This window comes from Etheostoma spectabile, chromosome 12, assembly GCF_008692095.1.
Source record: "Etheostoma spectabile isolate EspeVRDwgs_2016 chromosome 12, UIUC_Espe_1.0, whole genome shotgun sequence".
Classification (NCBI taxonomy): Eukaryota; Metazoa; Chordata; class Actinopteri; order Perciformes; family Percidae; genus Etheostoma; species Etheostoma spectabile.
In genome coordinates this window covers 25,793,252-25,818,046 of record NC_045744.1, presented here as the reverse complement: position 1 = coordinate 25,818,046, position 24,795 = coordinate 25,793,252, and the positions used below count along the sequence as shown (strand labels likewise).

The 24,795-nt window shown below is 41.0% G+C and overlaps 4 protein-coding genes across 6 annotated transcripts in view; 3 read left to right on the top strand and 1 right to left on the bottom strand.

Moving 5' to 3' along the window:
- The first annotated feature begins 375 nt into the window (after positions 1-375).
- LOC116699846 (ras-related protein Rab-3A) lies at positions 376-10,714 on the top strand. 3 transcript variants are annotated; one of them, XM_032532636.1, is made up of 5 exons: positions 376-496; positions 3,500-3,724; positions 5,584-5,702; positions 8,150-8,274; positions 9,617-10,714. In XM_032532636.1, the coding sequence occupies exons 1-5, from the start codon at positions 494-496 to the stop codon at positions 9,805-9,807; spliced, it is 663 nt and encodes a 220-aa protein (XP_032388527.1). In that variant the 5' UTR covers positions 376-493; the 3' UTR covers positions 9,808-10,714. The 3 variants fall into 3 exon arrangements, with proteins under 3 accessions (XP_032388527.1, XP_032388528.1, XP_032388529.1); XM_032532637.1 differs by lacking the exon at positions 376-496 and adding an exon at positions 528-775; XM_032532638.1 differs by lacking the exon at positions 376-496 and adding an exon at positions 1,215-1,236.
- A 2,018-nt stretch (positions 10,715-12,732) lies between these two features.
- On the bottom strand, positions 12,733-14,791 carry LOC116699845 (transcription factor jun-D). Its single transcript, XM_032532635.1, has one exon. The coding sequence runs from the start codon at positions 14,518-14,520 to the stop codon at positions 13,579-13,581; it is 942 nt and encodes a 313-aa protein (XP_032388526.1). The 5' UTR covers positions 14,521-14,791; the 3' UTR covers positions 12,733-13,578.
- Positions 14,792-17,264: 2,473 nt separating this feature from the next.
- On the top strand, positions 17,265-20,852 carry LOC116699550 (pyroglutamyl-peptidase 1). Its single transcript, XM_032532210.1, has 5 exons — positions 17,265-17,432; positions 17,829-17,881; positions 18,107-18,223; positions 18,327-18,559; positions 19,976-20,852. Exons 1-5 carry the CDS (start codon positions 17,402-17,404, stop codon positions 20,199-20,201), a joined length of 660 nt encoding a protein of 219 aa, XP_032388101.1. The 5' UTR covers positions 17,265-17,401; the 3' UTR covers positions 20,202-20,852.
- Positions 20,853-23,116: 2,264 nt separating this feature from the next.
- LOC116698918 (regulator of nonsense transcripts 1) overlaps positions 23,117-24,795 on the top strand; it is an 18,140-nt gene continuing 16,461 nt past the window's right edge. Inside the window, exons 1-2 of the mRNA XM_032531155.1 lie at positions 23,117-23,485; positions 24,088-24,224. Coding sequence (XP_032387046.1) covers positions 23,309-23,485; positions 24,088-24,224 — 314 coding nt within the window. The 5' untranslated portion in view covers positions 23,117-23,308. The remainder of the gene's footprint in view (positions 23,486-24,087; positions 24,225-24,795) is intronic.

Here is a 24,795-nt window from a genome sequence, read left to right as displayed (position 1 = left end):
AATTGGTTATACCTCGACCACCTACACATTTAAATGCTCTAATATGTTTATGCATAATAATCCAATAACATAATTGCAATGATCATATAACACCCTGGAGGTGACCATTGCTCATCCGTTTACTATGAAGGCTTTAACTATATTTTGCTGATCATACCTCTAAAACATACGGGACTTTTACATGTAATGGAGAATTGTTTCTCTGTGGTATTACAACATTTATCTAACCACCACAACATTCAGAACTTTTTTTGGACCAAGAATACAGAATTAAAACCTGTGAATAATTTACAGAATGGATAGGGGGCAGGCCTCTGTGTGAATGAACTGGTCCTCGTCTCTGATTGGTCAATCGTCCTGACACTCATCCTTACACTCTATTTTGTACCTACCCGCTTATGCCGGGTCTGTCAATCAAGAGGCACACAAGCTACTGCAGGTGCAAAGCTGGGGCTAGGCGCTGCTGGGAAGCTGAGGATAAAACACACACTTCATGGTAAACCCTGCGCTTATTTGTCATTGCGGGGCCGTGTTAAGTCTAACAGTTGCAACGGATAACATGCGGAATGTTTGTCGCTTGTTATATCCTGGTTTTGGGATAGGTAAATAAGGAAGAGTAACCTTCATTTGACATAACGTTAGCTGATATGCTTAGCTAGCTCCTACTGCCACTTCTTAATACTGGTAACGTTAACGGGCTGCTGTCTTAACTGCATTTTTATCTGTATTGCTTCCATCTCTTCAACAATCGTTTGCTCTGTATTGTAGGTGGTAAGTAATGTATGACAAAACTCATTAACTGTATTTTTTTTTTTTTTTCCTCCAGTTAACGTGAACCAGACTGTATATTTTAGGCAGCTAGCTAGCTACATATTCACTGGCAAACGAACGCTAGATAAGCTCCGCTGTGGATCAAGGAAACAAGAAAGAAGGAATAGTCATTACTCATCACATAGCTAGCTAGCTAGTTAGCTAGCTATATACGTCATTGGTGCTAAGCCTGTAGCATTCCAACGTTACGTGTATTTTTGTTATCAATATCTAAACCTCCATTTAAACTGTTAATTGTATTAAATAATATTCAGGAGAGCTAACGTCAGCCAGCTCTATCCATAATGTATCCTATTATTGTCACGAGGTGGCGCTAATCTCCAAATGTGCCTCCATGAATCTGGACCTCTAACAGCTATCACTTGGTAGGAAGGTGTGAAAGACAGATAGGGAGCCGCGGAGTTGGTGAGTGATGCCAAGTGTTACAGCCTCTCTGTCTTGTCATTATTCATGTGGGGGACCTGCCCGTTTGGTCATGTATCATGATGAAGCAGCTATTTTGGACCAAACGGGGGCTTGAGTTGAGCTAGCATATGCAGCTGCTGGACGGCGCCATGATCTGCTTGGAGACCAATAACAACGCAAACAAACGGGCACATTTAGATTAAAACGTCAGTCAACATTACGTAATGTGCTTGTTTTCTTTTGTGGAAGCACGTTCCACTCAAACCTGAAACGACAAAGATATAATGGGTGACATTAACTTCACTATAGTTACTGTCGCCAATACAAAATTCTGATTCCTTCTTCTGTTTCCCTTGCTATTGATAAGGTGGTTCAGGGCCGTTTAAATAATGGGCATGTTGCGTTCAGAAACAACCTTAGGGTTCTGAATGCCAGATTGTCCGTGTTTATCTAATTTACCATAAGGCAAATTCTGTCCAACCGTATGGCCATTCATTATTGCCTGGCAATGGTAGCGCTCCACAGAGGTTACCTGCCCTCCTGGATGGGAAAGGATAGTCAGTTTAGCTAATGCTTAGCCTGCTAAGCTCTGCTACTTCCGTCCTCTTATCTTGCCTGGGGCGGAGGTGTGCAATCCTGGCCCATCAGTATTATTGACATTAAGTGGTAGTAACTCAAGGCTGTGTGTGCTTGTTAGTTGTATTGACACAGCCTCTTGGTGAAACGGCTTTATACCCTGATGATGATAATAAGGTTGTGGGAGTGTAACCTGGCAGATGATACTGACATTATTTCACCCTGGCACGGGTTAGATGAGGCTGTTAACGCTGTCATATAGAGTCACATGGTTTCACGCTGGTCTGTCTAAAGCATGATGACGACGACCTATATCCCAGTTTTCGGTGCATTAGTCAATCAAATCAGTCACATTTATTTAAAGTGTCAAATCCCCATTTAACGTGGTCTCAGTGCACTTTGTAATTAAAGGAACACAGAAATAACAGACCGCAACAAAACTGAACAACCATACAGCAGTCATAATAAACAATACGTTAATTTGTTTGTGAAGGATGCAGAAAACATGGCGTGTTATGGTTGTCTGTTGTATAACGAGTACAGGTGGGTTTTCACTCTACATTTAAAAATGTCAATTGAGTGAGCTTCTTTAACATGTAGTGGGAGGACATTCCACAGATGAGGGGCACGCTAATGCTCTAAAACCAACTGATTCTTTGTTTGTTAGAGGAATGACCAGGAGACCAGTCTCCTGGTCATTCCTCACAGACGTATCCCAGAATGGTCTGTGGGTTCTGATGTTTTTCATGGATTGAACATATGACTTTGGAAGAGAGCAAACCAGCCAGAAACTGTCAGTCCTGTACATTAGTAAATTAGATAGTTGACACCTGCCAGGCCCTTTTGATACATGCTTTCTGTCTTGTCTCTCGTTCTCTGACTTGTTTTACGTTTTTAACCTTGGAAATATTGCTAGAATTGCCGTATACCGTAAGGACTTTTGTCATTATGTCTACAGGTGTTTAAGAAATCTATTGTTGAGAGGTGTTGACATTACTATATCTCAGGTAAAGGTGACCCGTATCCACTTTTTCAATCTAAAAGTGTGTCTGGTGATTTCAGGGGTTGATCTTGCTTATCTCAATGTCGGTAGTTTTGCTTCTCAAAGCCTTTCATGTTTCTGGAATGTGCTTGCATTATAGTTTGTAAATTAATTAATCTTTAATTTTTTTTTAGACCAATTAAAACAAATTCAGTATGACTCATTCAAAAATATGCATACCAATTGACAAAGGGTGTGGTAATCTAATTTGCCCCAGGTCCTAAACTAGAGAAGTAATATTTTTATATATAATGGCAAAAGGCAGGATTGTTCATTGTATCATTTATCTGCACCAAATATGAACTGTTTCAGCCAGTGGCAGGGGAGTTGTGTATGACATTGTAGTTACAGGAAGTGGACACAATGTAACTTGTGAATACAGGTTTGCACAATCTGATGGAATCAAATGCAACACATTTTGTAGATTCATATAAAGTTTAGTGTTGGAGACACTATCACAGAGGCAGTTAGTTCAGCACTGATTATTATTGTTGTAGTGTGGTTGTCTTGGGTTATATTGAAGGTGTTTCTTTTATAACTTACTGTTTCTTAACTATTTTCTTTACTATAACTATATAACTTCTTTACTTTACTATAACTATTTTTATTGTAACTGATTAATATGTGATCTCAATCCTTGCATAGATGGCGTCTGCAAATGCCACGTACGGACAGAAGGAGTCCTCGGACCAGAACTTTGATTACATGTTTAAAATCCTCATCATTGGCAACAGCAGCGTAGGAAAGACTTCCTTCCTTTTCCGCTATGCAGACGACTCCTTCACGCCAGCCTTTGTCAGCACAGTGGGCATAGACTTCAAGGTGAAGACCATCTACAGGAACGACAAGAGGATAAAGCTGCAGATATGGGTGAGGAAATGAACACGGGACACATGCATGCAGACGTTTTGGTGGGTAAGGGTCACAAGGAAAATGTGAAAAGAATTGTTTCGGGGGAGCCAGTGAATCCGTCTCCCCTATGGTTGCTCTTTGGCACCTGCCACTTTACTCTGAACTCCTGAAGAGATGTGAAAAGGAAATGAAAACTCACCCTGCTTTGCTTTGTGTTGCCTTTTGCTTTAACGGTGTTCTGCATTCATTGCCGCTTCTGTGCTGTCTAGACTCACGTACCATTGAAGAAGTAAGGGGTGTAGCAGGTGGAGAAGTCTATGGTCACACTTTAGTTTGCATTACATTATTACTACAGATGTCCAAATCAACCTTTGTATCTCATGCAGAGTCAAATCTCATATTTATATTTCCCTCAATAATACAGTGACACAGCGCTAACTCAGCCTAAAATTGGCTTACAGTATGATTAGAAACAGTTAAGATGTCTGAGACAGCTGAATAGCTTCAAACTTAGAACATGCAGCCTGCACCACTGCCCTCCTTTTAATGGTAAAACTGTTGCCTGGCACCAGATTCAAACATCTCCGTTAACAATATACTGAAATACAAATGCAGTGACATTCTTGATACAGTATTTAGGCTGCGTCTAATGATTATTTGCCTTATCTAATCACCTGCTGATTATCATCTCAAACAACCGTTTGGTCTATAAAATGTCAGCGAATGTCCATCAAGTCCAAAATATTCAATTTACAATAAGAGAAAACACTGAAAAGCAGCAGTCTAGCAGTGGGTTACATACAATAAAAACATTAAAAAATTGTAAATGAATGAATAGAAATAGAGCTATTCATGAGTCTGATGGATGTAGGCACTGCTCTCCTTAAACAATTAATCAATAAACAAACATGTTGTTTTATTCACTGTCAATCCACCAATCAATTAATCAACTAACTGTTTCAGCTCTACAGTAAGTTTAATTAAACAAGCATGCAAAAACAATAGGTAAGAATACCTGTTTTTCATGCTTCGCCATCACATCTGTGACTGAAGCGACCTCTATTACCCTGCATCTCTGATTACCACCAGCTGGCCTCTGCAGCCCCCTGAATCACTTCATCTGCTGTGTAATGGCAATACCCTTGAAGTGTACTTAACGTGAGCCATAAAGCCTGCACCTGGGACCAATTTCTTATTACACGGGACACCAGAGGAATACCAAATGCTCATGGGATTTTGGCTTCATGTTAAACCTCAGCAGTCATCAGGAGGCACGTGCATAGTCATAAATCATTTGCAGATGCTGGCTGACAATCATCTTCACAAAAAGACACAAAACAGTTCTGTCAACATGAGAATGTTTAGACCACAAAGAGCATCTGTGGATAGATTGAAACTAGGGCTGTACAATATATCGTTAAAAGAATTGCGCCATATATATATATATATATATATATATATAATATAGTAATATACTATCAATATAGAATAGATATATATATAGCTTTTTGGTTTGTTATCCAACATTACTTGCGCAATAAATGAAACTGTTCTTTTCTCTTTTTTTGTGCTTTTATGTTCAAGAACAAGCAATTTGTTGTATCTATGCAGGATACTAAAATCAGCCGAAATGCAGAACTGAGCACACTTTAATATCTGTTTTATTTATCACAAGTATTATTGTTATTGCAAATTCAACGACATTGTTGCGTAGTTTCCTCACATCGTGCAGCGCTAATGGAAACATTATGTTCATGAGAACAGGGGTGTGCAAGGTTTTTTTTATTTTTTTATTTTGAGGATGTTTTCATCATAATGTTGAACATACTCTGATTTGACAACCATATACTCAAAGAGAAGTGTCTGTATTTGTGTAGGACACTGCTGGCCAGGAGCGCTACAGGACGATCACCACAGCTTACTACAGGGGAGCCATGGGCTTCATCCTCATGTATGACATCACCAACGAGGAGTCCTTCAACGCCGTTCAGGACTGGTAAGGGACACCAGAGTGTGCACGTCTGTGTGTATAAAGGTGGAATCCTAAGAACCTACAGTCTTATTTACTTTGACTTTCAATCAGCTTTCCTGTCATTTGTGACCACGATGTATCCACCAGCTGAATATCTGACATGTGGGTTTGCTGGGACTGACCACTTATGGTGCTTACCCACTGCTAGTACTGGCTCGACTCAGCCTGCCTTGTCCTTTTTTTTTCCATTGCAGATTTAGAACCGCCTCATTTGTGAGATGAGTGTGGCTGGTCGTCATAGCGACCCTGTAGGAAACTGCCGTGACCTAACACAACACACACACACAGAACGTTGAATGTGTGTAGTTTTTGATTCTCAGCATGTGGCTGTTGCCAGAAAACCAATTTTGTTTCAAAAGAAGCTGGAGAAAGCAAAAAAAAAAAAAAAACACAGCTGGCTAAACTATTTAAACACGGCGGGCTTGTTCAGGACACCCCCGTCTGTCGTTAGCAATGATGACGCTGTGATTAGTGACAATTCTCTCCAACCAATCAGTAGTCAGTGGGTTTTCTTATCACCTTTTTGGTATCGCCTCAGCTTGCTTGGAACCTCAACTAAGGTGGTACTAACTAACTAACTAAGGTACTAAGTACCTGTTGGCAGGTACCAGCGACTTTTTTTCATAATGGAAAACCAAAAAGGGCGAGTAGAGTCGAGCAGGTACCATGTAAGAGAAGAACGCCAATAGTGGATGGGCCAATCACACGAGTAGTCAGGAGAATTGGACACTTTTCAAACAAGTCCTGCGTTTCATCCAGTTATGTAGCATTTGTTAAGTGAGAAGACAGATGAAAGCACTAATGATGATTAAATCTTCATTTGGGTTTGTCAAACTGCACTTTTGCACAACAACTGGAAGTAATGTAAGTCAAACTTCTTGCTCTGACTCTTACTTCAAAAAGTAAAGCAGGAGAAAAGATTTTTTTTAACGTCAGATAGTTTTGTTTAAATGTTAACGTTCACCTTTCTTACCTTTTTATCCAGATGAGTGGTTTAGATAAAAATAGTTAACTTGACTTGTTAGAAACCTGTCTCTTGGCTTGTTATGTTACCATTTTCTCTTGTGAAGCTATTACTAGTAGGACTGGATATCATTAAAAAATATTCAATACCAATACTGTGACTTCGATAGCGGTTCCTAATTGATACTTTTTCAGTACCAATTTCATGAAACAAGAAAAAGACATTACACATTACGGCACAAATCTTTTTATCTATTTCTCTTTACGACGTGTACCGTTAGACAGCCAATCACAAACGTACGTGTATAGTTTCCGACTGGGAACCCAGAAATTCCGACATTCCATGTAAGATTGAACACAACAAACAACATAGTCAGTGGCCCTTGTGGCGGTCCCAAAAGTCGGAAAAAAGCAGCAGAGTCCTATTTGATTATGACTGTGTCAGTGCCTTGCAGTGGAAGGTGGTAGAATATGTGGACAGTTTATTACAAGGAAACGTCCCATGAATTTGAAAGTAGCCTACATTTGAGAAACGAACACAAGCAGGCTAACCTAGCTTACCTTAACAAGGTTAAGGAGCACGACAAGCTCCCTTTCCCCGAATCAGAAGCTAACCCCGGTAACGTTAGTGTCATGGATGTATGGATACGTAGGGCCAGCAGCATGCCGGAGACAGATGGATGTATGGATACGTAGGGCCAGCAGCATGCCGGAGACAGATGGATGTATGGATACGTAGGGCCAGCAGCATGACGGAGACAGCAGCAGGACAGAGAACACTACAGGAATAATGGATTAATACTGGGATGTGTACACAACCGTGTGAGTTGATTGACTTCAAAAAGTTCACCACTTTATTCGAACCAAAGTTTAAAACACCTGTTGACGTCTGTCTTCTTTAGTCTGGGTTTCTCTCTTGGAACACGTCAAACACATTCTTCACTTACTGCCTCGTCTTGTGTGCTCATCATCATATTTACATAAGTTGTACTGGTGCTATTGTTGAATACACTGTGAATACATATTTCTAAAATTGTATGATGTTTTGTCATGTTCAAAAAAATCGTGATATCAATTCTAAGCAAAAAAATCGTGATTTGTATTTTTCCCCGAATCATGCAAGCCTACTTGCAAGGCAACTCGGTCGGTACCTAAAAAGTATTGAATTCGGTACCCAGCCCTAATTACTAGTGACTTTGCCATTTTCCCATATCTTGAAATGAAGTTGGTGATTTAAAATGGGATTAGAACCAATGGGAATGGCAGTTGTTAAACAGACATTTTTTTTGTTGTTGGTTTTTTTCCCCCATTGGCAAAACGCAGATGAAGCATGTGTGTTAGGTCTCTGGTACTTATTAAAAACTGCTTTAGCATCCAAGAAATCAAAGATGCTGGTAAAATTCAGTCAGGCGAGCTAGCTGAACACGCTGTACTGTATCTCCTAACAGGTCCACCCAGATCAAGACATACTCATGGGACAATGCCCAGGTCCTCCTGGTGGGGAACAAGTGTGACATGGAGGATGAGCGGTTGGTGGCCTCAGACAGAGGCCGGCAGCTGTCTGAACAGCTGGGTAAGTCAGAGGAAAAACTAGTTGCTATGTCTTTCCACTATATTAACGAGAATTATATATATAATCAAGACTCATAAATTTCCTCCAAAGAGCTGCATCATTTCACAATGTTTGAAAGGCCGCGATGCCTATGAGCCATACCAACAAGTCTTAACTGTCAATATGTTTTAGTTTTAACAGAGATCTGATTATCAGCACTTCAGTCTACGTAAGGCAACTTGCGGGGGCAGAAAGACAAAATGGGTGTTATTTTCTGCTCTTCCTGTTGGAACATATAACATCAAAAATCATTTGAGTGATCTGACTGAGTCCTAGTATCACATGTAGTTGGACAGTGTATAATTTCAAATCACCTATGAAAAAAGGATGATCTGATATAATTTATGAATACCTTAGGGCTGAATCTGAATATTCATTTAATGGTATTCCATTTTTTTCAAATTTGCACTGTTGTGTTTTGTTGGGCTTAAGATCCTTACTAAATGTCCACTAGCTGCTGGCTAATTTAAGCAGCACTCTGTCATCCATCTCAGCCAAGAAGGGAGAAATGTTGAGTTACCAGCCAGCCGTCTGTTTGTTGAGGTCTGTGTAGCGTAGTAACCTGGTGTTGCTTTTGTGCGATTTGATAAAAGTTACAATAGTGTGGCGTGCATATTTCCAATACAGCACATCACTGCCTGGCTGAGCTTTTATTCCCACACAATGCGTCGGTCGTCACTCGTCAGACTGGCAAAACACAGGTCTTTCCATTCACTTGAAATGCCTACGGCAAAAAAATTGCAAACAATTCAACTTTTCAGAGAAAAAGCTACCTGGCATCACCCTGTGGTGGACTCGCCAGTCCGTTTCTGCGGCGGTGTGAGAGTCCTATAATGCAGGTAACAGAAAACCTCATTGCCACTGTCTCTGCCACATTTTTTTTTTAAACACCTATGAAGGTGTTTCTGTAACAAAAGGCAACTATGTCCTGCAAACACCAAAGCAGTCGCTTCACCTCTTGCTTCGATCATCTCTTTTCTTTCTCTTATTTTCTTTGATATAAAGCTGCCTTCAAGTACAGTGGGGAATTTTAAACGCTGCCACCACCAAAGCTTCAAATATTAGCTGTTGATAAGTAACAAAGCTTCGAAGCTCAACAAATTGTATTTGGTACAGCCCTAAAATACTTGCACAAATGTGATATGGAGGGGACAATGGTTGAGGTTTGAGCTGGCTGCCTGACCGTAGCTATGATGTCCCCTGCCACGATGAGACGACTGGATTAACTGGGGAACCTTTACCTCGGGAAGAATAAGGGCAGCTACAGCCTCCCTCTGTCTCACTCTGTCACCCGTCCCGGCAGGTTTTGAGCACTTTGAAGTGAGCGCTAAAGATAACATCAACGTGAAGCAGACCTTCGAGCGGCTGGTGGACATCATCTGTGAGAGGATGTCCGAGAGTCTGGACAACAACGACCCGGCTGTCACCGGCAATAAACAGGGGCCCCAGCTCACCGAGCAGCCCCAGAGGTCCCATCAGGATTGTGCTTGCTAAACTTGACTACACAAACACACTGCTGTCCTAAAATCCACACACCTTTTTTATTTTTATATATATATAGATTTGGCTCCACTTTCTTTTTCATTCTCATAGGTACATGCGCAGACACACAACCACTGCCATACAGAGACACACAACTTGGCTGCTTAGATTCACCTCACCAAGAGCATTATCCAAATGAGCCGGCTCTCCCCAAAGATTTGGTGTTTTCAGTAACCTCATCACCTCAAGTTTTTGTTGTTGATTTCAGTAATGCAGACATTATGTCAAAGTTAGTCTCAAACACACACACACACACACACACTCCTACTATACTGTATCCTAACAGAATTATAAAAGGCAATGAAGGCTGAGACTTCATCATTCCTTGTTGTCTGTAATTGGGTTTTAATATAAAAGGCTGTGGGTCCTCCAGTCCCAGGCCCCACTCTGTACTAAAGCCTCAAACCTAAATTCAGACAAATCAGTTGCATTTGTTTAACTTTTAGTCCGAGTGGAAATATGTTTGTTGCTGTGGATATAATAGCTGTTTTTTTTATTTTTTGAGTTTGTTTGGTTGTGGTTCTGAGCATGTGAAATTGCTGGTCATTCCCCATGTTGTGATTGAGTTTCTACAGATAATTATGCTCCACGTTTGACATCCAAACGGGTTCATTACAAAGTTGTTGTTTTTTTTAAATTTTAGGAATGAATCTAAGAATAGCAAAGATCATGCATATCAGTTGGCTTGTCAACTTGTTATAATTAGTATTCATTTTTTGGCCACTTCCCCAGATTTTAAAATTTTTGTTCAGTGAAATTGGTTGGCTGTGTTGCTTTTTCAATTTTAGATTCTTAGTTTTTTTTTGTACTACTTTTTTAAGGGAAACAACACAATAATAGGAAAAGGGATGTCTCTCACTACATGGAGAAGAGTGTATACATGTTCAAAAGTGAATAGATGTGCATTTAAAAATGCATGTAATATATATATATATACATATATATTTAACATATGCAATGAGAAGGATTCAGGATATTGGCTTCCTACTGTGTTTGAGTGAGAGAGGTGCATGTTGTGGACCGGAGGGTTATTTGTATGTGCTGTATGACTTTACACCGTCCTACAGTTTGTACTTGAGGTACCAAATGGTCCTAAAGGTTTCACATGTTAAACCCACGAGCCCTTCTCATTGTATTAACTTTCATTCACTGCATACAACGTGCAACATGCACTCACTAGAAAGGCATGTGGTTCAGTGTGAGCCCTGGTATACCCCAGACCTCTCCATCAACATCAGACAGTCTCTTATGTCATGGTAGATGATATGTTTATCTTTACTTTATTTAGGAACATGATGGTTTTTAAGCATGTTAAGTGTTTTATTTCTCTCTCTCTCTCTCTCTCTCTCTCTCTCTCTCTCTCTCTCTCTCTCTCTCTCTCTCTCTCTCTCTCTCTCTCTCTCTCTGATGCTAAGATTAGGGATTTGTCTGCTCGTGTATACAGATAATCCTTCTGTAAGGCATGTATTATTTATATTTCAAAATACAACTTATTTATTTTGTATTATTTATGTTTACTTCAAGATATAATGTCCTTCCTAGATTATGCATTGCAATCTGCACTCTTACTTTTTTAAAGAGATGTTCAATAGTATTCAATTGCTTAAACTCTCCCAGCTTTTAAATGGAAATGTATTTGTGTTTACAGTGAATATAAAGCTTAAGATGTTTCCTCACGTTAAAACATTCCAGTCCTGGGCGCCCTGATAGCTCTGTTGGCAGAACAGGCGCCCATATATAGAGGTTTACTCCTCAACGCAGCGGGCCTGGGTTCGACTCCGACCCACGGCCCTTTGCTGCATGTCGTCCCCCCTGCTTTCCCTTTTCATGTCTTCAGCTGTCTTGTCAAATAAAGGCCTAAAAAAGCCATAAGAAATAATCTTTAAAAAAAACCAAAACATTCCAGTCCTAGAATCTTTTATCATGTCAACGCAGCTTTGGTGGGAAGTTTGTTTGTCTTTTGATATCATAGTTATGTAACCTTAAAGACTCGGTAGTGTAGACGCAGACTGATCTCACAGAGCAATAGCCGATATTTCTCACACATACAACCCTGCTGAAGGTTTGTAATACACCTACTGTACGTGGGTGTGCGAATGTACAGCTCCTATAAAGGCAGTCTTAATAATTGTTCTTTCCAAAGAGATTTCAACAATATATTTAGAGCCAAAAAGAGCGCTTGTTAGACGACTAACTAACAAACTTGTGTGTGGTAGTGTTTTCCTACTCTGTGCAGCAGCTTCAAAAAGGGAAACTATTTGGGAAGTACACTGAATACTCTGAACACTTCATTAAAATAGTGATTCTTACTGCCGTGGTCGTTTGTTAATTTTTGTGTATTTATTGTGTTTTGCTACAGCTGTAAACTTTCTGGTGACTTACAGTAGGAACACACATTGATCCTGTTCAACTCTTCTCTAATTCTTCTTCCCTCCTCATCATAAATAACTCTTGTAAATAGGAATTTCCCGCCCATCGGGTATTAGTTGTGTGAATTGTGCTGTAATTCTGTAATGCCAGATTTGCTAAAATGAGGAATCAATAAACAAATTCTAACAGCTGGAGTTGTGTGTTGTATCAACAATTATTCCCAAACGTGAGTGATTTACAAGAAGTGCACATGTGATGTTTCAGAAATGGTTTAGAGTCGGTTGTTTTGTGCCCAGCAGAGGGCATGATGTCTTGTTTTCTACCATCAGAGTTGTTTGACCATCTATGGTTTGTTTCAGCTTCTCTACTGCACTTAATACAACACCCACTGTTCAACTGTACAGGAGAAGATACATGTAAAGGTATTGAATTATATATTCTTTCACATGTTCCTTCTAAACTAATAAGCAAGCAGAGCTTTGTTAGTAAGAAACAAAACACGTGAGCTTTAGTAATGTAGTGAATTTAATAAATGTCAGGTAGAGACTTGAAAGTCCATTAAACATGAATAGATAGGGTTTCTCAGCACGTACACATACATTCAATGAACTTTGGCAACTGAAGAACTACACAGCAGCCACCATAATAAAAAATACAATAGTTACTGTACACAAAAGTGACAAGACATGCAGTGTTCATTTTTGCAAAAAGACAAAGTAAGACCATATGTAAAATAAGAAATGTTCCAGTAAATAAAATATATATTTGTCATTGCTAAGTGCTTGTAAACAAGTAAGGCATTATATTACACAGTGGGTGACAGCACTTGGTGACACCCTGGGGTTTGGTTACACTCTTGTTGAGATTGTCCAGTTTATACATACACACACACACACACACACACACACACACACACACACACACACACACACACACACATACATACATATCCTGCACCGGTCCACTGGATAGCAGTTTGCTACATGGCTTCCCCCAAAAAATGACGGCAACAAAATAAGTCTGCTTTCTGCTTAACACTGCCAGTTTTTCATGGATCTGAAGAGGCTCCAGCCCACACCTGCTGCTGGTTAAGCTGCCATTATTCCAGTAGACCTGCAGCTCTCATCAAGGCCTGCTCATCGCACTGGGCAGTGCAAATGTCTGGTTAGTTTCTCAGTTAGGCTACAGGCTTTTTCTGGAGGTGCATTTACTATGGCCTCACATCAAGTCTCTGATAAAGGATTTTGTGTTACAAACGGTAAATGTTCCTCATAATACAGGCCTGTATCCACAGAGTAAAATTTAGAGCTGTATAACCTTCCATGAAGTAATGAATAGCACCATCACTTGGATTTAGTACGCCTGGACCTGGTTTGGTAAAAGCTGGCATCCGCTGCTGACATGGTTCATCACCTTCTGCTTCAGCTGGGCCACTTGCTCCCTGAGGACGCTGGCTGTGGAGGCCAGCTCGGTATTCTGCGTTTTCAGGCTCTTGACCTTGTCCTCCAGCCGAGAGATCCTCTCCAGTTTTCTCTTGCGGCATTTAGATGCGGCTATCCTGTTGCGCAGCTTTTTCCTCTCCGCCTTGATGCGCTCCTGGTTGTCCATGTCAATGGGAGACAGAGGGGGGCTGTCTCCTCCGAAGCTCTGCATGTCCGGTACAGTCTGAGGCTCGTCCTTCACCGACCCGGCAGAATGGAGTCGTGACAGAGCCGCCGCCGCAGCGGCCGCCTGCTGCTGCGCGCTGGCCAGATGAGACGGAGGCGGCGGGAAGGGGATGGTGTCCGTGGAGTAGTTGATAGAGGAGGCTCCGAGTGGACTGGTCGCATAGCCGTTCAAAGTAGTGTAGACGGGAAGGTCTGATGTCTGAAGCCCGACGGAGCTGACTGCGTTGGCTGATCCGAGGAGCTCCAGTCTGTCCACGGAGACGCAGCCCGCCTCGCTCAGCTGGTTCTGCTTGTGGAGATCCTCCAGCGCCTTGACGAAACCTTCCGCAAACTCCTGCTCGTCGCTGGCTGACTTCGGGTAGAGGAAGTGGGAGGCCGGGTTGGCGGTGGTGACCAGCCCGTTGGACTGGATAATAAGGCGCTCCAGGTCCGGAGAGGTTAGTTTCAAGAGCCCCAGGTCTGGGGAGTTGAGGAGTCCGTCTGCGTCCCGGAGCGGGTTGGATTTGAGCTCGGAGTTGTGGTCGTCCAGGTTCAGATTAATGTCCTTCTTCATCATCGTGCTCTGGGAATAGATGCTGGAGACCCTCGGAGTGTTCACCACGGTGCCTGGGTAGAGGGTTGTTTCCATTCTACACCCTCACATGAGGGAGTGTTGAGCGTTACGCATTAGCGACATATCCAAACATGAGGAAATCAGCTGATCCTTATTCTTCTTATGCGATCCTATTTCCGTATCCCCTTCTTCTAGTGTATCACTATATCAGACGACCACTTGCGCTGTTGTGCCCGAGGGGCTCTGATGTGTCTCTTCTGCGCGCGGATGATATTGTCTTTTCCCGATGGCACGACTGCTATGCGCAGCGCCAGACCTCGCTCGCTTTCTAGCCCTAAAAATTCCATTATGTCATTCCTGAGCGCGGAGATTGGCCCAAAATGACGTTGGTTTCCGGTTCAATTTGAATAAGGGGCCGAGCCGGTCTTTATTGCCATGGAGACTTTAGGTAAACTACAAACAGTGCAATGCATTGTGGTTTGATGTCATAGCATAAAAAAGCTCAGGGTCGCCAAAAGAGAGCAGAGACTGGGCGGGGAAGGTAGAAGAGGCGAAGGGCCAACGGAAGAACAGAAGAACAGGCTTTACAGAAAATAGTCTTTCAACTCAGGCAGGCTAAGCCACTTTTAAAATACTTTACAAATAGAATTGAACAGTTATTTTTTAAAATAATGTCAGCCATACGAAATGGAGTCCTAAGTATGTGTTCAAGTTCAAACTTCAAACACTAATCATACCAACACCTCTTGTTCCAGCTCTTTAAGGATCGATGGCTACATTCAGTCCTCACACAGGGCCGAGACACCGAAATGAGGTGTTACAGCTTCTCCAAGTGCTCTGGAAATGTTTCTGAGGAAACTGAGCCTATGAGAAAGGGAAAGAAGCGGTGACAGTAGAATGAGGAATCCATGTGTGTTCTGTGATTGAAATGTGGAAAGGTTAAAGGTTTTAATGGCTGTGGCTAAATTGAGCTTTCAAAAGACTCTTTGGTTAGGAATAGTAATCCTAACAATGAAACAAAAAGCTGTGGAAGCCCCTAACATTATAGACTAAAATAGAATAAAACACTGTAGAATGTAAGAAACAAGTAGAACATCAAATAGAACATTATAAAGTAAAATAGAGCAAAACATAGAATATAATAGGTCATTATAGAATAGAACAGAACATATAAAGGCATAATATAGAACATAATATACAAACAATATGGTCATTATAGAATAGAGTAGAACAGAATATAATAGGGAATCACAAAAAAGAATATAACAGAATATGACACTGCATTATAGAATAGAACAGACTATAATATAATATGTTATTATAGACTATAGCAAAATATATGGGCATTATAGAATAGAATAGGGCTCATGAATACAGCAGAATATAATATAATAGGGCATTAAAGAATACAACATAATATAATATATAGGGCATTATAGATAGAATAGCTCTAGATACAAATAATATAATAAATAGGCATTATAGAATACAACGATTTATAATATAATGGGCATTATAGAATACAACAGATTATAATATAATGGCATTATGAATAGAATAGGGCGTCATAGTACGCAGAATATAATTAATAGGGCATTATAGAATACAACAGATTATAATATAATAGGGCATTATAGAATAGAATAGAATATGGCATCATAGAATACAACAGATTATAATACAACAGGGCATTATAGAATACAACAGAATATAATATAACAGGGCATTATAGAATAGAATAGAAAGTAAATTAGACAAATACAGTATACATCCAGCATGAATAAGGCATTGAGTCTGCTGGTGGAAACTACAGTAGAATATTGTTATTCAGCCCATGAACAGCGAGGACGTCAGCAGACTGTCTGCATCAGCACCACGGAGCAGAGAGGGCATCATTAGTTTCCATGGCAACACTGACATAGCCAGTGACGCAGGCGAGATAGAGAGAGGAAGGTGAATGGGTTGAGGGAGAAGAGGAGGCTATTAGTGACTGCAGTGCGAGGGTTGTGTGTGTGCGAGGGTTGTGTGTGTGTGTGTGTGTGTGTGTGTGTGTGTTTTGTGGTTCAGAGGCAGAAATCAGTGTTGATTTTATAAATAGAGGCATGAAAGAGAGAACATTGTTTGAAACCTTAAACCTGAAATACTCTTCCAAGAAGAACAATCTCCACCCTATGGAGAGCATATTTTCTTCAGCGTGCCAGTGTGGAGCCACATAGGGTGCCGAGTTCACACTGTGTGAGTCATTTCGCAACACAAGGGTGTGGACGGCACTGCAAATGAAAAAAACAAATGGCTGTTGGCGATATTAGATTAGCTCTGCCTTGATGATAACAAACTGGGAAGAAGGTTTGTCCTCTTAACTCAGGTAATGGAGTGTGTCAGAGGTTGCGTAGCCACAATTTCTCCTCCCTCAGCCAGAGAAGTGTCCTTTGACTTTGACTCCCTAGGGAGAAGCTAACAGTGCACACATTCACACCTGGGAGCTGCCCAGTAACACCACTAAGCTGCTGCAGTGCAGCGGCTGGTGTGGTGTTAAATGTTCATTCATGGGCTGTCTCAGTTCTAATGATGGAAGGGGGGGGGGGTTCCATTCACTTGGCTACTCACAAGATGGCTTCTCTAACCTTTATTCCGTGAATGCAGTGCAGATGCTTCAGCCCACCCCTGGCTGAATTACATTCTATTGCATTAACACAGTTGGATTAAAAGGTTCCGTTTTTATCCTCTCCTGTCCTCTTTCCAAAAATGTCTTACCAATTCATGACATTTCTTAGCCAAATGCGTTTATGCCCCTACAGCAGGTGGCAGTATGATCCATCCCGGTTTGGTGTGTCACTTCCTCTCAGCTCTGAGCCAGAAGAAGAGAGCAGCAAGCGCAGACAATCCTGACATTCTTGTTTGGGATATTTGATCCCTTTATTATAAATCTATGTCCACTTCATAACAACCAAGGATAATGGCCAATAAGAAGAAAGTAATAGTAACAGGTGAGAGGTTTTAATTGGTCAGCAGACTGGTGAGAGACAAATGTGTCTTAAATGATTCTTTTTTTGTCACAACAGTGCTGTTACAGCTCATAGAGTTTTCTGCTTGTGTTTACATTATTAATATGTAATGACACTGCAGAGAGTAATGTCTGCTGGTTTAAATAAAGAAACAAAGATATCAGGAGGAGACTGAACGACTGCGGGAAAGAAATCATTCTGTCTCTACTACAATTAATGTTTAACTTGCAACCTGTGGACTTTGAATAAAGAGCCCATCTACCCTTATCACTTCTCTTCATGTCAGATTAACATCCTCACTGACTTTTTATTTACTTTGCTGCACTGTGTCTTAATACTGCGGTTAAGAATCTTTTTTTGCTGCTCTTTTCTCTGCAGGTTTTGAGCCTTTTGGTGAGCATGCAGTGAACTCCAGCTGGGTGGCAGTACAGGTAATCAGTAATCAGGTTGTTCATTTTCAACAAAGGTGCCAGTTAAGGACCGAAACATGGCATTTAAATATGGAGCTGCATTTATGCCCTATGCACTTAACGTGGATTTTTGTTTGTGGGGAGTTTTTCCCTCACCTGATTAAGGGGTTGTCATTTCATTATATTGTTTATTGTGGGCCTCTAAAGCCCTTTAAGACTGCAATTAACTTCTACTCATACTCACAGGAACTGGAGCGATTAGGGCTGGGTGAAGCAGTAGACCTTCATGTGTGTGAGGTGCCTGTTGAATACCAGGCTGTTCAGGGCCTACTGCCAACTTTGTGGAAAGAGCATCAGCCACAGGTATTCAATAAAAATACACAATACTGTACATGAAACACCACGTTTTTACAACATACTGTATATGAAACGTTGCTACCCCTGTCTTTTGGGGTCCTGCGAGCAGTTGGTGGTCCATGTCGGTGTTTCTGGGTTAGCCACCACTGTCACTCTGGAGCAGTGCGGCCACAACAAGGGTTACAAACGACTGGACAACTGCAGCTTCTGCCCGGCTTCCCAGTGTTGCATGGACAGCGGCCCGGACTGCATTCACTCAGTCATAGACATGGAGACAGTCTGCCAAAGGGTCAATGAGTCTGGCCTCAGGGTCGCTCTTTCTGTATCTAAGGATGCTGGAAGGTACGTGATGTTATTTACACATGTAGGAAAATCTACACATGCACAAATTCTACTAAAGCACAGGTGTTACTAATAACATCAGCAATGGCTCTATTTTATTTAAAGTGCTCATATTACGCTTTTTTGGCTTTTTCCCTTTCCTTTATTGTGTTATATAGCTTTTTGTGCATGTTATAGGTTTACAAAGTCCCCCCCCCAAAGGGACTTACCATCTCCAACAGTTGACAAACTGCTCCAAACAGCTCTATTGGAGTCCAGCCTTTACTTCCGTGACAAACGTGCGTCACTTTGTAACACACACACACACACACCTGCTAGCGTGGCACGCCCTCATACTCTGCTTCTGACTAGCTAATAGTGCTTACCTAGCTACTGCGAATGTGCAAGTAAAGCATGATTTATGGTTCTGCGTTAAATCTAACACGTGGCTACGCATACAGGTACTGTATGTGGAGACACGGACCCTACGCCATAGCCTGACGTGCACCTCTTGAAAAATGTAATGTATCGGGACGACGCATGTCGCATGGCTGTGGCTTGGTGTCTTGCATTTCCCCCTACTCATTTCTGGGTTCTCCTTCTAAAATAGAATATAAAATTGAAATAGATAAAGTCAAACTCATCCTAGACTCATCATTCGTTTCATACATGGTTGATGCGAAGAAATAGTCAATTGGTGGAAAAATGATGTCATAGGTTATTTCACAACACATGATTTTAGGCCCTTTACAGGAACTTTTTAAAACTCCTCCCAGAAGACTCAACAGATCCGTCTCCAATTGGGTCAGCAGCATGTCAAAACTAAATTGCATGCAATTTGAATGTTTGGCCATATCACAGGGTTCTTTTGTAACTTGACTTTACATAGTTCAGTCTGCCCCATATTTCACACGCTGGATAAGAGTCCCGGCCTGAAGACATCTACATGCCCATATTGAGTCATAGTCAAAGCACCACCTACTGACAACAGGAAGTCAGCCTAATGTGACAGAGAGGATTTGATGTACATGGTGTGGTCTACATACGACATAAAGCAACATAACATTTCTATACAGGGGAAGTGTTACAAAACTTGCAGTAGGCTACATCTTTTCCAGTGCCAGGCACTCCACCCAGGAAATTAAATTGTGCATCCATGGTCAGACGGTTAGGAAATCCACAGCGGCATCAACCGGCATCCCGCCATTACCCCTGACGTGCCGGGAGGGGTGAGGGCCTGTTCATCACTGCTTGCGGCGTTAATTAAGATGGGAAATGTCTTTAGGTAGGGGTGCCTACCTACTGTTTTGCAAAGTTGACTCATAGCCTTTGTCACACGCATCCCCATCTAAGTCTCTACTCGTCTGTTTGGCAAAGTAGATATGTGATAACACTGACTTTTTATGACCTAACATCCATCCTTTGTCTCCCTGGCAGGTATCTGTGTGACTACACCTACTACACCTCTCTGTACCTGGGGCAGGGTCACTCTGCTTTCATCCATGTGCCTCCACTAGGAAAACCCTACAGCAGCCAGGACCTGGGAAGAGCTCTTCAGGCCGCCATACAGGAAATGCTGAAACTGCTGGAACTGGATGACAAACACAACAAGCACTGCAACCACAAGCACCACCACCACCACCACCAGCATGACTACGTATGACTGTAATGCAGCAAGTGATGTCCATAAGCTCCAGAAAATGAATGGCATGAATTTTACACATACAGTTCAAGAACAGGAGCTTGTGTATAAATTGAGTGCTTTTAACTATTATACCAGTGTCAACTTTAAACCATGTGTTGTATTTTACAGGTTTTACAGGTTTGACTTCAGCATCTGCTTATTGTAGTCCGGGTCTTTGCATTAGTGTGCAGCAGTAGTGGGCATCTGGGAATGTTAGTCAGGTCTCTACAACTCTGCCTCTCATAAGACTGTGAAAATAGATGTCAACATCAATGATGGACGTAAGAACATTGTCACATGTGAAAGAAAGATTTATGTGACTATATTAAGATATAATAGTAGTTCTAACAAGGTAGTAGCTGAAAGTTATATACTGTGTTACACTGTGGAAACGTTTATGGTGCAACTTACTATTTACGCCACATTCTTTATCACATGACGGAAACCTAAAGAAATTTTAACATTCACACTTACAATGATTTGCTTATCTCAGGGAATATATTTCACATGCAATCAATATTTAGTAATGTGATCAATTTTAATGTTTCTGTCTTAAGTATGTATTGTAGTGCAGCTGTGCAAGGCAAAGCCAGCTTAAAGCCGTGTACAATTAAAACATCTCACAAAGGCTTATTTTTGATGTGTCATTGTCAGTCTGAATCCTCCGTCAGATCAAATACTGCTTGCACTTGCACTGCTTACACTTTGAGTGCAACATACTGTTTTTGTTTAACTCTCACAAACTAAAAAGTAGTCCTTATAATTAGTTTTTTACATTTACGAATGTGACCCATAGGCAACAATAAACATCTTTTTGAATTTTTTTTTAAATAAAATTCTTTGGAGGTATAAGTAAATTATCCTAAAAGACACTTTGTTCACCTTTCTAATGCTCAAATCTTTAATATATACACACATGTAAATGTTATTTGACTTAATGTGTCACACAGTACCACACCCGTGTCTGAAGATATTGAGAATTGTTGTGCAGTAAGATGTCAAACTATCAGACAGCTATCCCCTGCTTTGTCTTGTGTAGTTTTCAAACAAATGATTTAATACTGTATTTACTTTCTGATTCCTTTGGTGCTGGTAGATAACAGTAACACTGGGTGTAGCTCAGCAGACCTGCTGAACTTGTTCTGACCTGACAGATCTGTGCAGGACAGAGTGAAAGGAACATGGTGTACCTAGAACATTAAACATGTATTAAAGTCCGCTTGAACAAGCAATATCAAAGACTGTATTCATGTATTGTTTCAAAATAGGAAATTAGTTCTAACTTGTAAAAAAAAAAAAAAAACTCACATGGATGCATATTTAGTTCTGCTCTTTGGCACAGGAGTAAAACAATTGTATCACCTCTTTAAACCTATAAGTGCCAGCATATAGGAAAGCATGTCCTAACCTATTAGGAGGTGGTACATGAGGACACAAAATGGACCTGGTAGTTTCCAAATAGCAACGTTCCTTAAAGACACCTACTGAATTCAAATGTAATTAATCAAAAATTATCCAAAATTAGTGAACACATGGTGAATCTGAAGGTCTACCGGCTTCTAACAAATAGGCCTTAATAATTTTCATAAAATGTAAGCTTCAGAATGGTTCAGCAGATATCTATTGTTTAAAAGAGGTTGTTAGGCTTTTGTCAGGGCCCCCAAAACGTTTTGTGAGCCCCAGCGCATAAGAAAGTATTTTAATGCCATGATCACAGGGGAGGGCAGTAGCTCAGTCTGTAGGGTTGGGTTGGGAACCGGAGGGTCGCTGGTTCAAGTCCAAGTTTGGACCAAAGTATGGAGTGTGGACTGGTAGCTGGAGAGATGCCAATTCACCTCCTGTGCACTGCCAAGGTGCTCTTGAGCAAGGCACCGAACCCCCCCTTAGCTGCTCAGTGCGCTGGTCAAGCACTGGCAGCCCACTCACTCTAACATCTCTCTATTAGTGCATGCATAGGACATGAGCATGTGTGTGTATTTCAGGCGTTTGTGTAATGTGTAATAACAACAGAGTGTAAATTGTAATTTCCCCATAGGGGATCAACAAAGAGTATGCATTATAAAATTAATGCTCAGGCTGCATAGCCCCTTAAATGTGCAAATTTACACAGATTTTTAGAAAAGAGAAAACTAATACTGTCTATTGATCTTTCCTATTCCTTCTGCTGCTGTTTGTTAGCTTACACATGTAGCATGTGTTAACACAGCTGCATTTATTGGTGGATGTATATCTTGCGTTTACATTTACACAACAATACAGGATTTTATTCTATATAATAGCGTGCCTTTAACATCTGGGCAGATGAAAATTAGAAGGCTTCTGTTCTAACTCTGGATCATTTACCGTTCTGGTACTGTACAGTTACAATGGCTTACAGTTTTCTAACAAAGAGCATTGACACTGTCAAATAAACTAATAAAATGAAATAAAAATACGAAAAAGCTTTACATAGGCTACACTTCTTATCTCTTAGCTCCCATATCTTTTGCATTTTTCTTTCTTAAAGGTGCTCTTAGCGATGTCACACATTTTTTAGGCTACAACATTTTTTGTCAAACACAGCAAACATCTCCTTAACACATTGTAAAAAAAAAAAAAAGCGCGGTCTCTGTAGACAGCCCAGGCTCCACAAACGGCAACAAAAACTATCTGCGCCAACACCACGAAGCATGATCCACAGCCGCGTTTTGTTTGAAAATACTTTGAATGTCAACAAAAAGTAGTCACCTAACATAGAGCAACTATAATGTTCAGACACATGAAATGACACAGCTGACATTTATGACCTTAATAAACTGTCCCACTTTACATTCTGTAAGGTATGTCTCCTATTCTTTCCTTGCTACCTGCAGTTGACCGAGACTGGTAGTGAGCAAGGAAAGGAGAGGAGAGGAGAGGAAAGGAAACGAGACGTGCGGGGGAGAAGACAAACGGAATGCAGCCGTAGTCCAGGCTCCCTCTCACCACCAGTGTTTGTAATTTTTTCATCTGTGCTGTGTTTTAGTTATTTAGTTTCTCCTGGAATAGCAACAGTTTGTGGATTATTCGTCGGGGCGGGTAAAGACCGTTAATAAGAAGGCAACAACATGAGTGTCGAGGCGTACGGGCCGAGCTCGCAGACTCTAACGTTCCTCGACACCGAGGAAGCCGAGCTGCTGGGAGCGGACACCCAGGGCTCCGAGTACGACTTCACCGACTTTACCCTGCCGAGCCAGACCCAGACCCAAGGCCAAACCCAAACCCAGAGTCAGCTAGATAACCAGGTGTGTTTGGTTATTCGTAGCGGCTCGGTGTCAAAATGTGTATTCTCATCTGTTGACAAAATGTGAATTAGCTAACGTTAGCTAACAACATCGCTGGCTACCTCCGGTTAGCATTATGACGCCTTCCATCTGTTACCATGCTTTTATCCCGCTAATTATGCTAGCCACCTAGCTAGCTAGCTTGCACAGTTAGCTAGGTTAGCTAGCAAGCTGACACAGCTAGCATTTCAATGCAAGACTTTATTGCAATACAAAACAAATGAGCTTCAAATGCCCATATTTATACTTAATAATTCTTATATATATTAGGTAGTTATCCACTGACAACATTAATCACATAAATACAATTTGTTGGAGACAGTCAGTGTGGTATTGCTGTCAACAAACCGTTTGTTGATGTGACAGACAAGCAAGATTGTGGAAGTATAAATATATAATATATTACCATATGAAGCTTTATTTTTTTTATCTCGTTGACTGTCCAGTTTCTGCACTATTCACAGATCTATTGACGATCTGTGATCCTTCATCTTTAATTTCCCACACACTGTTGACATTAAGTTTCAGTTCATAGTTAAGATTCTATACATCTGTATCCTCAGGTTAATGGCCCTGATAGCATGCTACAGAATGGAGATGACTCTGTGGTAAAAGCCAGTCAGCTGCTGGCAGAGTTGAACTTTGAGGAGGATGAGGAGGACACCTACTACACCAAGGATCTCCCTGTACATGCATGCAGGTAAGGGACCACAATAACGTGACTGGTGCCACAACTGTGTCATCAGAGGGAAAATAATCACTCTGTAATTTTACTTCATTTTCTGTTTATTTATTTTTTTGCACATTCAGCCCAGTGGAACTGCAATGGAAGTCTCAGTGGATTGTGGCCATTTGTTCTTGACCATAATGTCTGATATATAGATCTAAATTTGCAGTATAAGTGGTGCAAAAGTTTAAAAAAATAATAGAGGGTTTTCATGATGCGTCATCAAACCAGAATTCGCCATATTGGAGGTACTCCGCATCACAACAAAACACAGGCACTTAAGTAGATCCCGAACGTCGTCAAAGAAAATGGTTATTATTGCAGTGTTTTAGGTTGTATCAATTGGTCTGACCGAGGAAAACATTTGAAATATTATCGATCTCCAAAAGTTATTCAAAACTAGGGAGAGGAATCGGAGGTAAGGAGGCGCTTGTGGTTGGCAAAGCTCAAACTCATTCAGGTAGTGTACATAGCAAACTGGGACTGTTTGAAATGAGAAAAAAAACCGATTGAGAGTCACTTGGCTACACCTTGAGTATCGCAA